Genomic DNA, 20,067 nt, shown 5'->3' with positions numbered 1-20,067 from the left:
AACTAGGGTTGGGTATCGTTTGTGATTCCGATTCCTTGTTCCGATTCCGGTTCCTAACGATTTTTCGATTCCGATTCTTTTAAGAGGCAGGGTCAAAAAAGTTTAGCTAACCTTGCTAACCAACAGCCTTTGTGAAGGTAATAATCCTTTCTGAAGGAAATACTCCTTCTGTAAAAATACTCCTTTTGTCACAAATGTTGCATTTTGCCGAGATTTCGTTATTTTTAGAAAAGTGAAGCCACACTTTGGATCTCTGACTTAAGCTACTCATGTTCGACTCGCGCGGTTATGCCAACACTTCCGGTAGACGCTTCTTCGTTGGTGTTGTTCAGCGGTTTCTTCTTTCGCTCGGCGGACTGTGAATATCGAAACTAGGAATCGAAATTTTAACTTTTGAACGATTCCGGGAAAAACTAAAAGTTAGTCTCGGTTCCAATCGATACTCGATTCTCGATACCCAACCCTATATATAACTATGGACACAATAATATCATCACTCCGGAGAGGGAGAGGATTATTCACGAGTGATGATATTACTGCGGCGAGTCAAAGTGCTTATTCTGCCATACATTATAGTTATCCACTTGCCCTTTGCTGCTATCTAACGCACACTTAAATTTAATCTTTAAAAACAGTAATAATCAGTATATGTACAACAACGTTAAATATAATCTTAACACATTTCAAAATGAATATCCATATTTGATACTGTACATTCATAATGTGGTGATGCTTAATTTTTAGTGTTATATTCCTAATTTCATTAGTATCTGTAATATATCCGACATCATTTTCAGCTATTTGGTATCGTCCAGAATTTAATCAGCCTACTTTTTTCCCCTTTTTTGCTTGACCGGTGAATTTATCATGTTTTGAGTATGTTTAGATATTTAAACTGACTGTAAAACAAGACGACGAGACGTTCTGATAAAGAGACATATTTTTGCAGACTTCTTTTTCATGTTATTTTTCTGAAGCATTACAAGAACCATCAGTAGGCAACCAGAAGCAATCTCTGATGCAATCGGCCTGAAAGATGGTAAAGAGGAAGCAGAGAGCGCAATTTGCATGTGGTTTAAAACTAGCACATAGCAGTTTAATGAAGGAACGGTATCGCAAGGTTAATAACGACGCAAACCCATTATCACAGAACTGCTCTAAGCTGCCTGCCATGGTGACGAAAGGTCTCAGGGTGTGTGTGTGTGTGTATTCGTAATGTTGGCATGACAATGTGTCCTCAAGTGTCAACAGAGCAGATGAGAAAAGTATACAGTTGTCACACTGTCGGATGACACCTGTATACACACTTTGACTGACAGCAAGAGGCCAGCACCGCTAGCAATTAAAAACTTTAATTAATCAGAGCTATTTAAAGATGCCCATTCATCCCCCTCGGCAGGCGCACAGACATGAACGAAAGATAAACGGCAAAGCCCCCCCCCCCTTCCGTTTCTTCCTATTTTCCTCTCTTTCATCTCTGCCCCTCTCTCTCTCTCTCTCATGCCTCCATTCAGTGAACTAAATCAGGTCTGCATGACCAGAGTGACACAACAACAGCAGTGTGAGATTTCCACAGCTTAATAAAGTAACTATATTAATTTAACAGCTTATCTGGATCCCTATCCATTTCCTAACCATTTGTGCTATAGACAATATATTAAATGGTGCGCCTTGTTGAGGAGAGTTGTGATATTAGTTTCACAAGTACAGTATGATTCTTGCCTGGTGGATGATAAAACGCGAAAGAACCCTGTAGACTTTTAAGGAGGGAACTGATATTTATAGTGAACAGAATTTCAAAGAAACCATGGATGGGCTTTTTTGGCCACCTAGCAACCATACAGAACACCCTAGCAACTATCCAGCAAGCAGAGCTAAAGTTTTCTATGAATAACTGGAGAATTGTAGTTATTCACCTTTATATCATGTAGAGCTGATTTTTAGCAGCCAACATGCATTTGGAACGTCTAAAGGAGGGAATGGAGGACGTAGTTGACGTTGACTGAAAGGGGATCACGTCAGGGAGCCAATTGTCTTCAAGTACTATTGAACGAGCCAATGGAAATTGGTGTGCGTGATGACATCACACACTCCGCGGGTATAAATACGGAAGTGGATGCACGCACTAGTTGCTTTTTCACTGAGGAGCCGAGCGTAACCCGGAGTCAGCGGGAGTGGCGGCAGAGGAACTGCCACCGGCGGTGGGGTGGAGGCAGCAGCGGGCCGCCGGGGTGGCCTGCGTATCCGCTGGGGCGGCAGAGAACTGTTGGACACAAATCTCTGCCGCATCACTGACCAGCTCAACCAGAGAAATTGGGGAGGCCAGGAACCGAACCTTGTCCGCATTCGCCATATCAACCAGGCTGAGCCAACGATGGTGCTCCTGGACATCGCCTGACCAATCGGCGCACGCCACGACACTCGTACCTCGGAGGACGAGGTCGGAAGCACTGCGGTGCTCACTCGCTGCCCGTTGGGACGGACGAGAACTCACAGGCCTTAGGGGGAGACGAAGATCCCCCCCAAAGGCAGCGGCCGTCAGACAAAAGTTACATGTTTTGCGACCGACCGCTCCACTGGAGGGATAGCCTCGTAACACTTCACTGCTCCTCACTCAAGGGAAGTGAGGGGGAAAACTTTTCAGGGAGTTTCTGGCAGAGAAAGACTCTCCATGCATTTCGGGAAAGAAGAGAGCTGAGAACCAGCACAGCCCACCCCGAGATACAAATCCTCCAACCGAGACTGAACTGGACACGGTGGAGTGTTACACTCGAGCCTGGCAGCCTGTTTCAGCATAGCTGACATTACTGGATTTGGCTTGGGCAACGTTACACTCCCAGAGGGAAATAACACAGCCGAGTCGTCATCTCCAGATGCCAGCTCACCCTAGTGCTATCAACATCTTATCCTCTGGGAAAACCCCCATTGAAATTTGGGAACCCCAATTAGCTGCCCGGTCCATTACAGAGGGACCAGCACGTTTAACAGGAATTCCATCGGGTGATGGAGGAATGAGAAGCCCACAGGGAATGGTTACCGGGCGAGACATCCATCACAATTCTGCGATTACCCATCCCACACGGCACCCGGGGGTGGGGCATGGCAATGGGGACTCGCGCTTCAGGGACGAAGGCGAGTCTCGATCTCAACACACAATGGAAGCATGAACCGTCCACAATAGCTTCTTTAGCATGCTGCAAGCCCAAACATGTGATGCAACAATTGTGACCGTCAGAGAGGAAAAGGGAATGATCACATCCAGAAACGCACAGGTGGAATGACATCTTGAAAAAGACGCAAACACACCTGTGTTGCTCTTTCAGGAAATAGGACCCATCAACAGAGCCAGAGCACGAAGGGGAATGACCGCGGCAACACTGAACAGTGAAGCACTCACTTTTCCGCCCTCTTACCAGCCGTCAACACACACAAACCTTTACCTTTAAACCTATCACTGCTGCACTCATGCTGTAGAAACCAGCAGCACTGGGAGAGTCTTCCAGAAGAACACCAACACACTCGCTCATTGTAAACAACAGCACTCTTCTGAGACATCAAACGATCGGCTCCGAAGCGAATGGCAACTAGTGCTTGCATCCACTTCCGTATTTATACCCACACCGTGAGGGCAGAGTGTGTGATGTCATCACGCACGCCAATTTCCATTGGTTGTTCAATAGTACTCGAAGACGATTGGCTCCCTGGCATGATCCCCATTCAGTCGACGTCGACGACGTCTGACGTTCTCAAATGAAGGGGAACTGATGTTTTGTCACAAAGCACTGGGTTTGATTGAGAGGTCTCTTAAGATTGAGATTTGATTGAGAATGCCTTGATTGAGAGGGGTTCAGCTTACATGAAAACACTTCTGGGTTCAAACACATTATGTGGGTGGTTCATCACTTACTGGCTGTCATGACTCTCAAATGGGACGTATAGTGACTGATGTGCTCAAAGGCTGATTTGTGCTGCCCTGTGTGTGCCATGACTCGCGGAGTCGTCTTTTATCTTTTATGCTCCCTTTAAACGGGGATTTCATGATGAAACTAGCTTTTAATCTTTAATTGGCATTGTTAGGCAGCAAATTAATTGTTTTGTCGCAACAGTCGGTAATGAAAACACTGGCACTGAAGAGACAGATGCATTAAGAACATTGTGAAAGGCCAGACATTAGGACAGACCTAAGACAGATCTAAACACATAAACTGTCATTTTACTAATCCATTAATTATATTTGACATGCAAGCACATGTGATACATAAAAAGCCAGATAGATAGATAGATAGATAGATAGATAGATAGATAGATAGATAGATAGATAGATAGATAGATAGATAGATAGATAGATAGATAGATAGATAGATAGATAGATAGATAGATAGATAGATAGATAGATAGATAGATAGATAGATAGATAGATAGATAGATAGATAGATAGATAGATAGATAGATAGATTTTGGTTGAACTGCAGTACTGAAGATTAATGTTTGTATAGTGCTTTTCATAAGTGCTTTATACTCTGGTTAGGAGACTAATGTTGTGTGAAAAGAGGTGCTCTCTCAAATGTTCAGATGGGCAATTCCATCCCTGGAAATATCCAGACACTGCGATATGAACACAAAGCGGAAATTGGTCCTTTGATAAGCTGTAAACAAACCGCTCGCACATATATAGTCACCATATGATAATACAAGCAAAAGTACAGCCACAAGTGTGACATCGAATACTAATAAATATTTACACATAAAGGGCATACAGGGACACACAGACACTTCAGCTCACTCAGTGAGTCACAAATGCTGACAAGGAAATGGACAAAAAAAAATTGAAAGTGCCAAAATAATTCATCATTCTCCCCTGGGAACGGCCTCCGTCATGCTCATATTTCTGCTCTTTAGTATATGTCATGTTAAATCAATATTTTGAGAGCTCATGTGCCATGTTTTATTGAAGTTAAAATCATTAGTCGTTTATAGATTATACACAGAAACCTCCAGACGAGACGTTTCAAAATTATACAGCAAAAAACATCATTAATCATTCCATTAACAGAATGCAGGTATTGCTTCCAAACAGGTTTGGCTGTTATTAAATCTAAGTGCAAGTAATTCATGCTGTATGAGACATTCAATAAACACAAACCTCAAGGCTATATTTAGTTTACGGTGAAAAAAAAATGTTGTGAAACTTACAAATATTATGACTTGGCGTTGACATTTTACTCTTTCTGACATTAACAAATTATTTTCTTAATAAGGAAATTTGTTTTGTATATTTTTATTTATTTATTTATATGTTTTAAATTAGGTATTTTTCTTACACCATTTGGTAAATATTTTTTTTCTTGTTTCAAGAGCAAGTCTTCCTTTAGTCTTCCTTAAAACAAGATAAAACTGATTAAGTAAATAACTTTTCGCAGTGTGTGTGAAGTGCGTTGATGAATGATAAGAAAATAAAATCAGTTGTTGTACGTCTATATGCTGAGTACAGAATAATCTAGAATAGTCGAGCTGATGTTTTATGTATTTCCTTTTATAAAGTGTTGGTCTTGCTCTTACCAGTGAAAGAGTGATGGTTCCAGCGGTGGGGCGGCTTATCTTTTTGAAGAGCCTGTGCCCTTCTGTACCAGGGACCTATCGGTTTCAGCCAGGTTAGCACAGTGTTATGGTAAAACTGACCTTTAATGTGTTTTCGAGAGCAATGTCAAAGCATACAAATGAGGTAGAACACCACCTGAGGAGCAAACAAAAGAGACACAATAAAAGCACAGCACAACACAATAAAACACATAGAAATTTAAAATATCACGTCGAGCTGTGAAAATTGATGCTTTAAGAGAATTGTAATTAAAAACCACTGCATGTATGAAATCACAAAGCTTCTTGAAAGTGCACCTCAAACTCACGCCATTGGTTGACCCAATGTTACGGTGTTGTTTTGTTCACGTTTGTTTGACTCAGGGGGCATTTCCACGACACAACTTTCATATAAAAATATATGTGTATTGGCAGTTCATTTACACGACAGCAGCGTTTGGTGGGACTGAAAATACTAACTTTTAAAAACGGGATGCAAAGTGAAAGTTTTTGCACTCCGTGTTAACTACAACCCTTTGTGAATTCATGAAAAGTGTGACGTCATGCGCATGGGTATTACGTGTTCAGTCTGGGTGCATGTAGCCAATGTTGAATAAATTAATTTTCTTTAGGTTAGATAATTAATCACTCTAACACCTTTATATAAACCTTTTACAGACACACAACCACCGGACAGACACGCTTTTTACTCGTGTTTAGTAGTTCTAACCGTCCAATGTACAATGGGTTGTGGGCAATATCAGCCATTAGAGTGTGCAATGTGTAATTGTCCCTTTATCAGCACAGCACTATTCTATTTCATAAATAAATGTGTGAAATGTCAATAATTATAATAATTACAGATCAGTTTAACGCTTCATTTTGAAATAAAGTAGGCTACATAGCAGTACAATAAGCCAGCTGTCTGTTTATAGGAATGACAGCGAAAATATATGGTAGTCTGCCAACCTACTAACCTATTGTTGTACCTAACACAAGTTTTATGTCGGAAAAGTAACAAAGGCGTCTAAAAATGAGAAAAAGAGAAAGAATATATATATATATGTATATATATATATACACACATCCTATGGTAATATATATTGTGAAATAAATCATCTGGAATTATTATTACGATTAAACAATAATTCCCCCTTTGTTGTGGAGGTTTTTTTTTTTTTTTTTTTTTTTTTTTTTGTCCCTCCTGAAATCCCATTTGTTTTATTATCAATAAATGTGTAAGTTTTGTCACTGATTAACAGTAACCGTTACAGTGAAATATTTTAGGTTAAATAAGTTAGCTTACTTCCAATCACCCATTGACAAATTACCAGCAAAACAAAACTATCAAAAACTGTTATCAACACAAATGTGGTTAAAACCCTAAACTTATATAAAACAAGAGCTCCAGAGAAATGTTAACTTAACTCACCTCTTCTGAAAACGGTTGAGATGTTAATAACAGACTTTTTCGACGACAGAAAACCAACTATAAAGTAAATATTCAACAGAGCGTAATTAATTACACGTAAGAAGGGTGTCAGGAACGTTTGTATCTATTATTTGTGTGATTTTGTTAACTAAACTTACCTGAAAGCAGTGAAAACAACAGACGTTAGTTTTGCTGTTTGTCAGTTTTACGTTTGGTTCCTCGTTTCCATCTGATCGCGCGTGTCTTTGAATGCGACGCGAATGTTTACGCGCGCACGCGCATTAAAACTATACGTCAAATGATTTTAAAACTCTTTGTGTAGTTCTATGACCCATTTACTTATAGTTTTTTTTTTAGCAACAACAAAATAGCATATATTTATTACAGATCATTTAGCTATTTCTTACTCTTAATAGAATAATCTTAATGTCGTAAATAATCTTATTATAATAGTTATATATGAATACATGAGTAAGCAGAAGACATTTAAAAAATAAAATTATATATATATATATATATATATATATATATATGTATATATATATATATATACATACAAATCAGTTTAATGCTTCATTTTTAAATCCATGCATGTAAAGGCTACATATGTCTGTTTATAGCAATGAAAATGCAAATATATATGGTAGTCTGCCAACCTATTAAGTTGTACCTATAATAACACAAGTTTTACAGTATGTCGGATAAGTAGCAAGGTGTCTTTATTGAATAGGCAATCTTCCTTTTCAATACTACAAAGTGGAGACAAATTCCACTTAAGTGTTCTGACATAAAGGACACTTGAGGAATGGCCCAGATATGTGGGTTAATTGCAAAAATCATGCAATTAGCTCTAATAGATGTAACTGAGTTCAAGTACTGACTCACTGCTGAGAGTAGCTATAGTGGATCTATAACAATGTCTTCTATGGAAGCAAGCAAGGTGGACGTATAAAAAGCCTTTATAAAGGTCAATCAAATATCATGTTTTGGGCAGACAGTGAGATGTGATTTCTAAAAAAAAGTCAGGGCTGTGGACATGAGGGAATAAAGAAATGGAGCAACAGGTATGTTCCCTGATTTGTGTCTGTCCCAAATAGCATGCAAGAACAGAATGTTTTTGTCTCAAACTGCAGTGCAGACTATGTTCAAAATAGTCTTCCAAAGGTGTTCGGACACTATTTCAGATGGATTTTGTAATCTGCATCCAGGTATGCTTTTTTTTACGTATTACCCACAATCCCCTGAAGTATTGGTAAGGTGATGATGACTGCCACACAAACTAAAAGTAATAATTAATTTAATTCAAGAAGTTCAATTATGCTAACATAAACATTGTGTTACATTTAAAGTTATCCCAAATAGGGGCACTTTTTCTGAGTTCCAGTGAAGTAAGAATTTGTTGCTTCTTGGAGGAAACCACTAAGAAAGAAAGTTTTGAGTCAGATAGGCTACATAAAAACATACTTTGGGGGTTCATAGACAGTTCACCCAAAAATTCAAATTCTGTCATCATTTACTCACCCTCAATTTGTTCCAAACCTGTATGAGTTTCTTTCTTCTGTTGGAACACAAAATAAGACATTTTGAAAAATTGTTGGAAACCAGACAGTTGATGGACCCTTTGACTTCCATAGTAGGAAAAATAATACGATGGAAGTCAACTGTTACCATCAACTGTCTAGTTACCAACAATTTGTCAAAATGTTGTTTGTTTTAGGGTGAACTATCACTTTAAGACGGTGTTAATGGCTGTAACTGGCCCAGAACACATTAGCCTAAAGTTTTAGCCTACACAGTAAATTACAAACACCCTATTTTAAACAAATAAAAATGCTTAAATTAGGCACGTACTTACATTAGCTACATGATAGCATAACAGATGCATTTGTTTTTTCCTCTTGATACAAAATGGGGGGTTGGGGGATATATAACTCATATTCATCCACATTTGATATGCAAAAAACACTTATTTGGATGCTATATATTCAAATAAAATGTATATTTAACTAAAGTTCAGATCACAGCGTTTTGGGGAATTTGGAGCTACCATAGCTCGTTGTAGCCTGCATTTGTTTAGATTTGGCGCCCTCTAGACCAGATAACAAGTGGAAGAAGAAGCAGGGATTCTGATGATTCCTCAGTCGAAATTTTTAATGAAAGTCCCTCTCAATTCAGTCAATACATGTCTTGTGAACACAACCAGGCCTTTTATGCTGCGTCATCGAAGGCATTGGGCATTTGCATTGTTTTTGTTCTTTAATGCACGAATAATTTCGTTAATGTATTGTGATAATATATTCATTACACGTTTAAGATTGTTAGCAATTTAATTAGAAAAGCCCATTGCAATGCATCGTTCGCGTATTTGTTGAAATACAGTTTGCGAAAAGGATCTGGAAAACACAAGTGCATGAGTCCTTTGGTCACAGCTTATAATAATCGAATCCGAGTCCTTGAATACTAACAGACACTGAAGGGCTTTAACGGTCTCAGTGTACAGCGAGTTGTCAAACAGCCTATGGATATTTCGATCTGTGCTATAATATTTCGCAGCTATTCAGATTTGCACGTCTATCAAAAAGATCACTCTTGGCGATGTCAGTCAAGTCCAATTACCTTGAATAATTTTAGTTAGACTCCACGACGTGTCTGTTGTTCTTTTGGTCTGTACATGGACAACATTATTTCAAATCTGTTGCAAATGTATGTATGAGCGAGTCGAGTCTACGGTCCAGATTAGATTTGTTGTGCAACACTGCCACCTGTTGGAAACCAGAGGTGGTGATTATTTTACCACTGTTCAAGATTTATTATTTCACACGACGTGGAAAAAAAATGACTTTCTGAAATAATAACATTTAATAATAAAGGCCATTGCTCAATAAATATAAGCATATTACCTTTAGTAATGAGAATATATACACCTAGCCGAAAAAGCATAATTTTGTTGTTTATACGGTTGCCACAATTGGACGTAGGCCTACATTACCCGTTTTACGACTCGATTTATTCGTAAAATAAAATATATTAAAGAGACATTTTATTATTATATTATTTAGGCTACATTTCCAAAAAGAACTCGTGGCTCGAAGATGATTTCCTCCTCAATGTTAGTTTTACGACTAAAAACTGAGCAGTTGTAGCTCTGTTTTCAATAGAAAGTTTAAAACTTGTCAAAAGGTTGTTGTTGTTGTTTTTTTTTAGAGATTTAGATATAATGTTGTTGTAATGATTTACTGTATCGTTAGGCTCTCTTATCCCAGTCATTTGGATTATTAATGTGGCCAGTAAGCACTCAGAGCATCTAATTTGATTTCAGAAATACCCATGCTAGCTCAAAGAGTTGCGACTGTTATCATTTATTATTGACCCTCATGTTGTTCCAAACCTGTATGAGTTTCTGTCTTCTGTTGAACGCAAAAGAATATATTTTGAAGAATATCGATAACCAATTAGTTGATGGACCACTTTGACTTCCATAGTCGTTTTTTCCATAACATTGAAGTCAATGAGGTTTACCCAACTATAAGTAGGCCTACTTCGAAATTATTGAAGAAAAAAAAATCTCATTTTAATACGTTCAGCAGAAGAAATAAACTTTGAGGGTGAGTAGGCCTAAATGATGACAAAATTTTCACTTTTGGGTCAACTTTCCCTTTAACAAGCTAAAAGTTCCTATTACCAGCAGGGGACACTAGTAAACTATGAAAAACAAATGGTATTATGATCATATGACCTCAATATGTAAAATCAATTTTTACTAATCGCAGCTAAAATCAAGAACTCATCTCAAAAAGCTACATGGCTCGCTTAAAAATCCCTTTCAATTGAGAATTTCACCCAAAAACAAAACAAAACATCATGTCAATTTGGAAATGTGCTTGACATTTATAAAGACAATAAAATAAGTATATTTTGAGTATGGTACACACACAAAGTTGAAGGCACCTTGACTTAAACAAACACTAACAGCCTTGGATTCAATCAAAGACAAACAAAACAAACATTGAAAAGAGACTTTAACCCTTGAATTTAGAACTATATTCTTAACAATACAATCTTTATTCATCGAGAATAAAAAAAAAAACGAATAAGACAACAGTGGTGTTGTGATGCCTAAAATATATTATTTCATATATATATATATATAAATATATATATATGAAAATCCTACATTTGCTTTTGTTGCCTAGAATATTTTTTCTTAGTTGCTAGTACACTGTGCATCTGAAATAGCAAATGTGTGCAGTTAGCTCTTATATAAATGTGATTTACTGTTTATTTAAGATACAAACACTTATTTATATACTCAATAAATTATATTATTTTATTGCAACAAACTATTGATTGTACTACATATCTGTAGATTTCAGAACGGTGGCAGATTATGAGACTTTGATTGTCATAATCAACTGTTTGTGCAACAGTCTTATAGAGAAACAATAAAGGAGCTACTTAATATTAGGGCGCTCAGTGTTTTCTACACACAGAAATGTTAGGTCTTATCGACTTATAGACGTGGCGTTAATGTCACTGCACACTTGCTGAAGCATTTGCAACACTCACTGCTGTAAAATATCATTTTTGGCCACTCAGATGTTTAAAGCAAATACTTCAAGTTAAAAACGTTGCATTTGAGCTGGACTTCTGCCTGCAGAGATAGTTATGCTTTTCGTTCCAGTTGCCAAATCACACCATCCAGGTGCAGGCGGAAGATCTTCGTGGAGGACGATCGGATCATGGCCAGACAACATATCTCAGCTCTGCTTTTAGTCAGTCATCATCAGACAAGAGTCGCCACAGGAACTGATGTGTCTGCTGAGCAATAGCACCCCTCCTGCATTGTTTTCCATGCAAAACAAGGAGAAAAGATGATTCCAAGCTCCTCTACCTCATTCACTCACATAGTACACACCCTGAGATACTCATTCATCCTTAGAGGAGGAGTGTATTAGCCCATTGTGCGGTGAGCAGCAAGCCGTGTTGGGACATAATGAGTGTTAATCTGAAGCTACTCATAGTGTTTGTTATAGTGCATCTCTGCTGCAGCGGGTTGAAGGGGAACGTGGTCATTTGTTAAGCGTGATGGTAGCATAAGTTGTTGGGATGTAGCCCTCGTCCCCGTTGTTCCGGCGCACCCGCGTCCACCCATCGCCCTTATCCTCCTCCACTACAGACAGCACCTCTCCTTCCTGCATGGATATGGTGCCTTCGCTGGAGCCTGTTGACAGATGGATGATGGCGGAGGCGAGTGTCAGAGGACAAGAGGGGGATATGATATTCGCCACTGCTTGTGCGATGCCTTGTAATCGTACCTGGGAAATTATAGAGCGCTGTGCATTGACCAATAGGTGCGGCGAGTTCCTCTTCCTCGAAGTCGTCGTCAAACTCGGTGTAGATGGCATGGGAGGGGTCCGTGTCATCTGAGAAAACTCCAGGACTAAAAAAAAAAAAAAGCACAGGACTATTCTGATTATTATTGCCTTGACCGGGATATTCCTGCTTATTTGAATTCTGTGTTTATTAATATCTCTGGGTATCCACATTACTAAGTAATTTGAGTATAACAAGAGAAGTGAAGATACGAGAACTCAAATGACGTATTACAAACATTTAAAGGAGTAGTTAACCTTGCATATAATGGACTTCAATGGGAACCAAACGGTTCAATGTCCAAAAGACACTTTCAGTGCAAACTGCAAACTGTTCAAAGGGCTTTAAACGATTCCAGACGATGAATAAGCGTCTTATCTAGCGAAAAGATCGCTCATTTAATAAAAAAATAACAAAGTTTAAGTTTTATGAGCTCAAATTGGTCGCCTTGCTCTGTTCTGTGACGCACGTTTGTGACTCTCCTGTTCAAACTCGTTCATCAAAATAAACGAATCTTTTTCCAAGTCATTTGGTTCATTCAACGAACAAATTGACTCGGAAAAAGATTCGTTCATTTTGATAAACGAGTTCGAACAGGAAAGTCACAAACGTGCGTCACAGAAAAGAGCAAGGTGACCATTTGAGCTTATAAAACAAACTTTTTTTTTTAAAATGAGCGATCGTTTCGCTTGATAAGACCCTTATTCATCGTCTGGAATCGTTTAAAGCCCTTTGAACAGTTTGCACTGAAACTGTCTTTTGGACCTTGAACCGTTTGGTTCCCATTGAAGTCCATTATATGGAGAAAAATGCAGGAATGTTTTCATCAAAAACCTTTATTTCTTTTCGACTGAAGAAAGAATGACATGGACATCTTGGATCACATGGGGGTGAGTAAATTATCAGAAAAAGTTTTTTTGAAAAGTGAACTACTTCTTTAAGAGTGCTTCGGCTTTATGACAGTCCCTCAAGAAAAACGCGATTATGCGATCGCTGAATTCAATGCAAAATCAGCCAAAGTCCGCATATTTATGCGGGGGCCGCATTTTTTCAAATATACGCCGCACTTTCGCCGCATAAATTGCCGATTTCCGTGCAAAATATGCGGGGTTTGCATAATTTCATAATCCTCGCATTTTCGTTGCAAAAAAAAAGTCACATGTATCTTAGCAGAAAGTTGAAAAATGTTGCGTTTGCTTCACACAAGAGCAGCCATTTCCCCCTGTTTCCATGGGAACGTTATGAAGAGACGCAATTACGCGACGCCAGACAGACTCACGGAGGCGATTGACATCTCACAAATCGAACTCGTATAACTGTCTGTCGAACGTTCTACTGTCACATCGTTACTTAATAAACAACATAAGATAAAAGAAGTAGCATCAAACAGAAATTACCCGCACACATGGGGTGTTCGAGGCGCACATATAACACTGCAGACAGTTCAACAGGGAGCGCGCAGCTCTTAAAGGGGCCACACCTTATTTACACTCTTACAGTCTGAAATAAAACAAGATGAGAAATTAAATATTCCCAGCGCTTTCTATGATGTAGTATGCTTTTTTATCAAAGGAAGTAATAAGAAATGACTCTTATATTAACAGGATGTTGGGGGAATCACTTTTTTCTCTTTTTCATCAAACCGCAATTTTTGCAAGTTCTCTCAATTTTTGCAAATTCCAGCAATTTCATCGCATTAAATTGCATAAATATCCCACATATTCCATCGCATTTTTAAAGAAAACTGGCCGCATAATCAAGCAATTTTTGCCCGCAACAATCACAAAAAAGACTCTGTGTTTTTCTGGAAGGACTGAATACTATTATGGTAAATGTTAAATATAAATCGCAAATTTTTTCACAAATTTTTGGAAATTACCACCACAAAATCAGTCATTTTGATCGCAAAAATCACACAAAAAAATCGTGAAATCCTGGAGGGACTGTTATGAGGACTAAATTTATAGAAAGGAGTGAATGGACCATGCTAGTGAATTTTGCACAGCATAATCAGAAATAAAACTGACCTGCTGGGGTTGTGAGCACCGTTATTGTTCAGAGAGTGAGTGGAGTATCGTATCGAGTCTCCCCGGCCGCCTGCTTCTGCAAGCCAGGACTACAACAAACCAAGACGTGAGTGTGCTGAGAAAGTCTTCATGAAGCGGATGAAGATTTACAGACAGTGTTAAAACTGAAACCTCATATTTGTTGAGATCTCCTCGCAGTCTTTCCATGTTTTGTGCCGTCTGAGTGATCTGAGGCGCCAAACTGGCGGGATCTCCCATCTGAGGGTTTTTTTCATATACGTCTTTCATCTTACCCAGAGCCTCACTGCAGAGAGATATTAATATATTTATTTAAGATAGAAAGAGATTGATCATAAAAGAAAGAACAAACAGATTCGGTTACTCGTGGCACTCAACAACACTGATTCCTTGGAGACCTGAAGAGCTTAGTAAACAAAGCCCAGACCCCGGTAACCCTGAGGATTCAGCTGTGGCCGGTTGCCATAGAGATGGTTGTCGGAGAGGCGACTCACCTCTGATCCATTTCCTTCTGCAGCTCCTTGCTGATGTCATCGATCTTCTGCTGCAAGCGTTTCCGGCGCTGCTCAGGAGGAAGATGGGTGAAACCCTCCGTGTCCACGGGCTGAGAGAGATCGGGGGAGATAGAGTCACTCACAGAGAGTCACACCAAAACACAACCCACCGACACCACAAGATAAGACGTGAACCAGAGACCCAACAGTAAGAGTTCAGGTTTGCAGTAGCAAAAGATCTAACATAGCAATTCGTCACCAGGGTAATTACCGCCTGTTACAACTGTTCCACTTAAACACTACAGGCCTGTATGCTTTAACATGATTTTGGCAACACATTTTTCATTTTAGACAAGTCAGACATGCTTAAATGGGTTTTACTCAAAAGAATGTTCTGGGCTTAATAAAACTAGCTTTTTGAACAGAATTTGTGGCATGCTGTCGACTATTCTGTAAAGGAATGGTGACTGGAGGGGTTTAAAGGCATTAAAGCTGATATTTAAAAGGTTTAAAAGCTAATATTTATGTTAACACAGTTCCATGAAATGAAGAGTTCAGACGCAAAAGCCTCTAAGTGCCATTTGAAATTCTCTTTTAGAATAATCATTTTTATCAAGCTTGTATATTTAAATTCAGTAATTTCACTTAGATGGCAATTCATAGGTAATCTTCATTGCCATTTAAGTGAAATTACTGAACTGGCTTGATAAAAATAACATTCTTGAAGAAAATTTCAAATGGCATTTAGAGGCTTTTGCATCTGAACTCTTCAAATATATTTAGAAGGGCTGTCAAGCGATTACATTTTTTTTAAAGAATTAAATCATCTAATTAATCGCTATTTAATTGTATGTCAAATTTGGCTGAGAAATTACCCACATTAGATCATTTAAAGTCATATTGTGTTAAATAGCACAATATCAAATAGAAAAGAAAAATTATTTTATTTGATTAAACGTTTAGGCTTAAACGACCACGAGGGCGAGTACATTTTCATTTCCGATGAACTGTACCTTTGATGGGCTTTTATTAAAACGGTAACTGAAATATTTTTTCAATGAAATGATACTCTAAATAAGAAACTAAAAACTAATGTCTAAATGAGTAAGTCGAGTAATTGATACGATTCATTCAGCTGATTCATTCAGCAATCAAGCAAGTGGCTTTCTTTATGAATGGGCCATTAAATCATCGGTCCACCCGATTTATTCACTAAAAACGTGCACCATGCATCATGTTTGCCACCATCAACTGAATGAAATAGGTCTAGGACGGGACGGATGTGTTAAATTAGTTCATTTGAAAGAGTTATTTCTTAACCAGAACTAATAAATAAAGTTAACTAATACAGTAAATAATTGGGGGGGTTGGTTTGCTTGCCATTTCACGGTAAAAAAAAAAAAAGAAACAGGTGAGACAGAATATAACAACAGCAACTTTAGTTTTAAAGGGATAGTTCACTTTGAAATTATTTTTGATATGTTTTAGCTTACCTCAAGGGCATCCAAGATGTAGGTGCCTTTGTTTCCACAGTATTTTCAATTTTGATATTTTAAGGTCAAACCGTTCGTGTCTGTCAGTCATATAATGGAGGTCTATGGTCACCACCTCAAAGAGCATGCACAGAGAAGTCCAAATTAAACATGATTTAATGACTCGTAAATGTAAGTACACATTGATGGCCTAAGACACGAAACGAGCGGTTTGTGTCAGAAAACGAACAGTATTTATATCGTTTTTACCTCTTGTAACCACAGCCACGTCCAAGTGATCTGAGGCCGCGGGCACTTTGTGGCTGTGGTATCAAGAGGTAAAAACGATATAAATACTGTTCATTTTCTCACACAAACCGCTCGTTTCGTGTCCATCAATGTGTACTTACATTTACGAGTCATTAAATCATGTTTAATTTGGACTTCTCTGTGCATGCTCTTTGAGGTGGTGACCATAGACCTCCATTATATGAGTGACAGACAAGAACGGTTTGACCTAAAAATATCAACATTGAAAATACTGCGGAAACAAAGACACCTACATCTTGGATGCCCTTGAGGCAAGCTAAAACATACCAAAAATTAATTTCAAAGTGAACTATCCCTTCAACAAGTACAAAAAGATGGTCATAACTAAGTAAAATATCACAGACACTGGACAAGGATGAAACTTTCTCTTGTGCATGTGTCAAACACCTGTGCTATACTTTAAAGTTATATTTTATTTTAAAGTTGGATATTACTTAGAGCAGACTGGTTTAATAGTAGCAATAGCCTATTGTTAGTTAAATGATGAAATATAATGGATAAAAAAGCGTGACAGTTTCATATTTTTAGCTTTTATTCACAGTGCTGTAGAATTGCCCCATATACCTCCTCCAAAAGTGTTTTCAGTTGTTTTTACAAACCCGAGAGAGAGATGATCTCAACAGGGTATAGATTTAATATAACCAGGAATATTCTTTTGAGCAACCCTCAATGCATTTAAACCACATGCATAGATTTATCAATGCAACTTTAAAACATGTCCAATATAGTACACCATAACATCCTGGCTTAAGCATCAATGCATAGAATATGTGTTTATATGCCTTTGTGTTGCAGTGCTCACCCTGGAATGGCTTGTCACGGTTTAAGAGCCATGATATAGAGTGTACTGTTAATAAGCCCCGAGCCTTCTGTGCCTTTTACTGAGAATGGCCACCTCTACAATAGTTAATAATAGAAAATCTGTCATTTTAGAGCAGATGTAGAGGTGGTCATAAGTGAAGATCCTCAGAAGAAGAAAAAAATCCAATAAAGACAGAGGAAGTGAAATATACATGTATATGACAATTACGGGCCATACCATTTTAAGCTTCTCTGGAGCAAACTAAGAGAGAAATAAACAGACAGTGCTTTATAAGCTGGCATCACACTAGTCAATTTTTTCCTTCTGTTTCTCAGAGTCTCTCATGCTGGTCACTTCACTTTTTTCTAGTTCTGGATCTTACAAAAAGCAGCTCATATCTTCAGCTTTTGCGTGACCTGCTTCTTGTAGGACCCCTGAAATATCATGCAATATCATGAAACATGATTGTATTTGCATAGCCATAGTAGATGTGCATAACCAGTAAGCTCTGATTCAACAACTGGCATGCTCTTGAGCAATTTTGTGCACTGCTCAAATCTCATCCAAACAGCATTAAAGTGCTGATCATTGTCGACTGTGATTGTGTAAACATGCATTTTTGGCATTCGCCCTGAACTTACATGGGCAACAAAATAAGAAAGCAAAGGTAGAACAATCGACTTTTATTTTAATTAAAGGAGTAGTTCACTTTTTTTTTTTTTTTTTTTTACTTTTGCTGATAATTTACTCACCCCCATGTCATCCAAGATGTCCACATCTTTCTTTCTTCAGTCGAAAAAAAATTAAGGTTTTTGATGAAAACATTCCAGGATTTTCTCCATATAATGGACTTCAATGGGAACCAAATGGTTCAAGATCCAAATGAGAGTTTCAGTGCAGCTTCAAAGGGCTTTAAACGATTTCAGACGGTGAATAAGCGTCTTATCAAGGACCCTTCGAGTCATGACTCGAAAAAAGATATGTTCATTTTGATAAACGAGTTTGAACAGGAGAGTCACGAACGCTAATCACAGAACAGAGGAAGCCTAGCATTTAAGCTTATAAAACGTAAACCTTTTTATTTTATTTTTAAATGGCCGATCGTTTCGCATGATAAGACCCTTATTCATCGTCTGGAATCGTTTAAAGCCCTTTGAAGCTGCACTGAAACTCTCATTTGGACCGTTTGGTTCCCATTGAAGTTCATTATATGGAGAAAAATCCTGGAATGTTTTCATCAAAAACCTTCATTTCTTTTCGACTGAAGAAAGAAAGACATGGACATCTTGGATGACATGGGGGTGAGTAAATTATCAGCAAAAGTTTTTTTTTTTTTTTTTAAAGTGAACTACTCCTTTAAGTAATGTTTTCACATAAGTTACGCTGGAAAACATGAACATACTACAAGCTCCAGAGAGACAAACACACAATCTCACTGACTCAAAGGACAAAGTTACAATGTGAAGTGCATTCTAATCCAGTCTTTTCTCCTGTTCTTATTTTCAGCAAGCTTCATGTTGATTTGATGCCAATATGAGATGTTGAAATTCATGGGAATGAGAAAGAAATATCCGCAAGAAATATTTGACACCAAACTTTCATTCTTAATCGCGGAGTGTGAAAGACTCACTGCCAGAAGAGGGTGAGACTGATCTCCTACTGTCATCAGTTCTTTTGAGTTGGCTAGTTGTGATGTCAGCCTTAGCTACAACTCAGTAGGTGTTATAAGTGTATTAGAGGAGTGTGGCAGGAATAGGTGAAAAGCTGGTGCTGTTGTGATTGAAGATGAGTGGTGAAAGAGCTGTGATTTCTACTTCAATTCATGTGCATGTGACCACTACTCAGATCAATCTCGTGCTGCCGAACGCCTTAAAGAGACAGCAGCACACAGGTGTAGAAAACTTGCTTGATCCCTGACCGGTCACACTCACCGTTTTCTTGAGGGTCCGGAAGGACGAGATTCGGGGTTTGACTGTCTTATTGATTTCCTTCAAACAGTACGACAGGGGGTCCCGGCCAAACTTTGGGGAAGGGGGTCCGTTAGCGGGCGAGGGGGTGGGGGGTGTGGAGAAAGGACTGAGCGAGGACGAGGGAAGCTGGGACAGACACCAGGCACAAACCCAGAGGAACACAGGGACAGGACGGCAGGAGAGGGACAGGGTAAAAACAAACAAAAAACACATATGACAAGGGAAAATAAAGAGACACCATCAAACACCTCAAAGCAACATCAAAACAGCAACGAGGACAACACTAGACCAACCTTAGCCAGAGCCGAGAGAAGCACGACAAAATAAAACCCAAACCCACAACAGCCCCAAATCCACAAGCCCCAGCAAAGCAATCAGCCAGATGAAGAAGCAAACAATGGCTCCATCAGAAAACAATAAAAGTCTTGGCTTGACCTTCAAGAGATGCAGGAATGATTGAAAGGACATACATGAATGGCACCACCATTTAAGGTCATGTAGATTACACAATATTGTTGATGAAAAACAGTTATGACGTTTTCTAAAAATTGAGGTGACAGGACTACCCATCA

At 38.5% G+C, this 20,067-nt stretch overlaps 2 protein-coding genes and 1 long non-coding RNA gene across 7 annotated transcripts in view; 1 reads left to right on the top strand and 2 right to left on the bottom strand.

Moving 5' to 3' along the window:
- Nucleotides 1–7,241, bottom strand: part of LOC120489298 (uncharacterized) — a 186,496-nt gene extending 179,255 nt beyond the window's left edge. For both annotated transcript variants that reach the window (XR_016155183.1, XR_005624723.2), the window contains exons 1-2: nucleotides 7,010–7,241; nucleotides 5,560–5,734 (exon numbers count right to left, since the gene is read on the bottom strand). This is a non-coding gene — a long non-coding RNA (uncharacterized LOC120489298). The remainder of the gene's footprint in view (nucleotides 1–5,559; nucleotides 5,735–7,009) is intronic.
- The window catches only part of p2ry11 (purinergic receptor P2Y11), a 106,073-nt gene that overhangs the window by 18,152 nt on the left and 67,854 nt on the right, over nucleotides 1–20,067 (top strand). The gene's annotated exons all lie outside the window — the stretch shown is intronic.
- Nucleotides 9,964–20,067, bottom strand: part of trip10a (thyroid hormone receptor interactor 10a) — a 41,018-nt gene continuing 30,914 nt past the window's right edge. Inside the window, exons 10-16 of one of the 4 annotated variants that reach the window (XM_039685983.2) lie at nucleotides 19,457–19,621; nucleotides 17,763–17,786; nucleotides 14,922–15,031; nucleotides 14,581–14,713; nucleotides 14,410–14,498; nucleotides 12,325–12,449; nucleotides 9,964–12,230 (exon numbers count right to left, since the gene is read on the bottom strand). In XM_039685983.2, coding sequence (XP_039541917.1) covers nucleotides 12,079–12,230; nucleotides 12,325–12,449; nucleotides 14,410–14,498; nucleotides 14,581–14,713; nucleotides 14,922–15,031; nucleotides 17,763–17,786; nucleotides 19,457–19,621 — 798 coding nt within the window. In that variant the 3' untranslated portion in view covers nucleotides 9,964–12,078. The remainder of the gene's footprint in view (nucleotides 12,231–12,324; nucleotides 12,450–14,409; nucleotides 14,499–14,580; nucleotides 14,714–14,921; nucleotides 15,032–17,762; nucleotides 17,787–19,456; nucleotides 19,622–20,067) is intronic. The other 3 variants (XM_039685984.2, XM_039685986.2, XM_039685987.2) reach the window with 3 other exon arrangements.

The sequence above is a fragment of the Pimephales promelas genome, chromosome 3, assembly GCF_988280905.1.
Source record: "Pimephales promelas chromosome 3, fPimPro1.hap1.1, whole genome shotgun sequence".
Lineage (NCBI taxonomy): Eukaryota > Metazoa > Chordata > Actinopteri > Cypriniformes > Leuciscidae > Pimephales > Pimephales promelas.
Note: the sequence above shows the minus strand (reverse complement) of the source record. Positions and strands in the feature narration are given on the sequence as shown.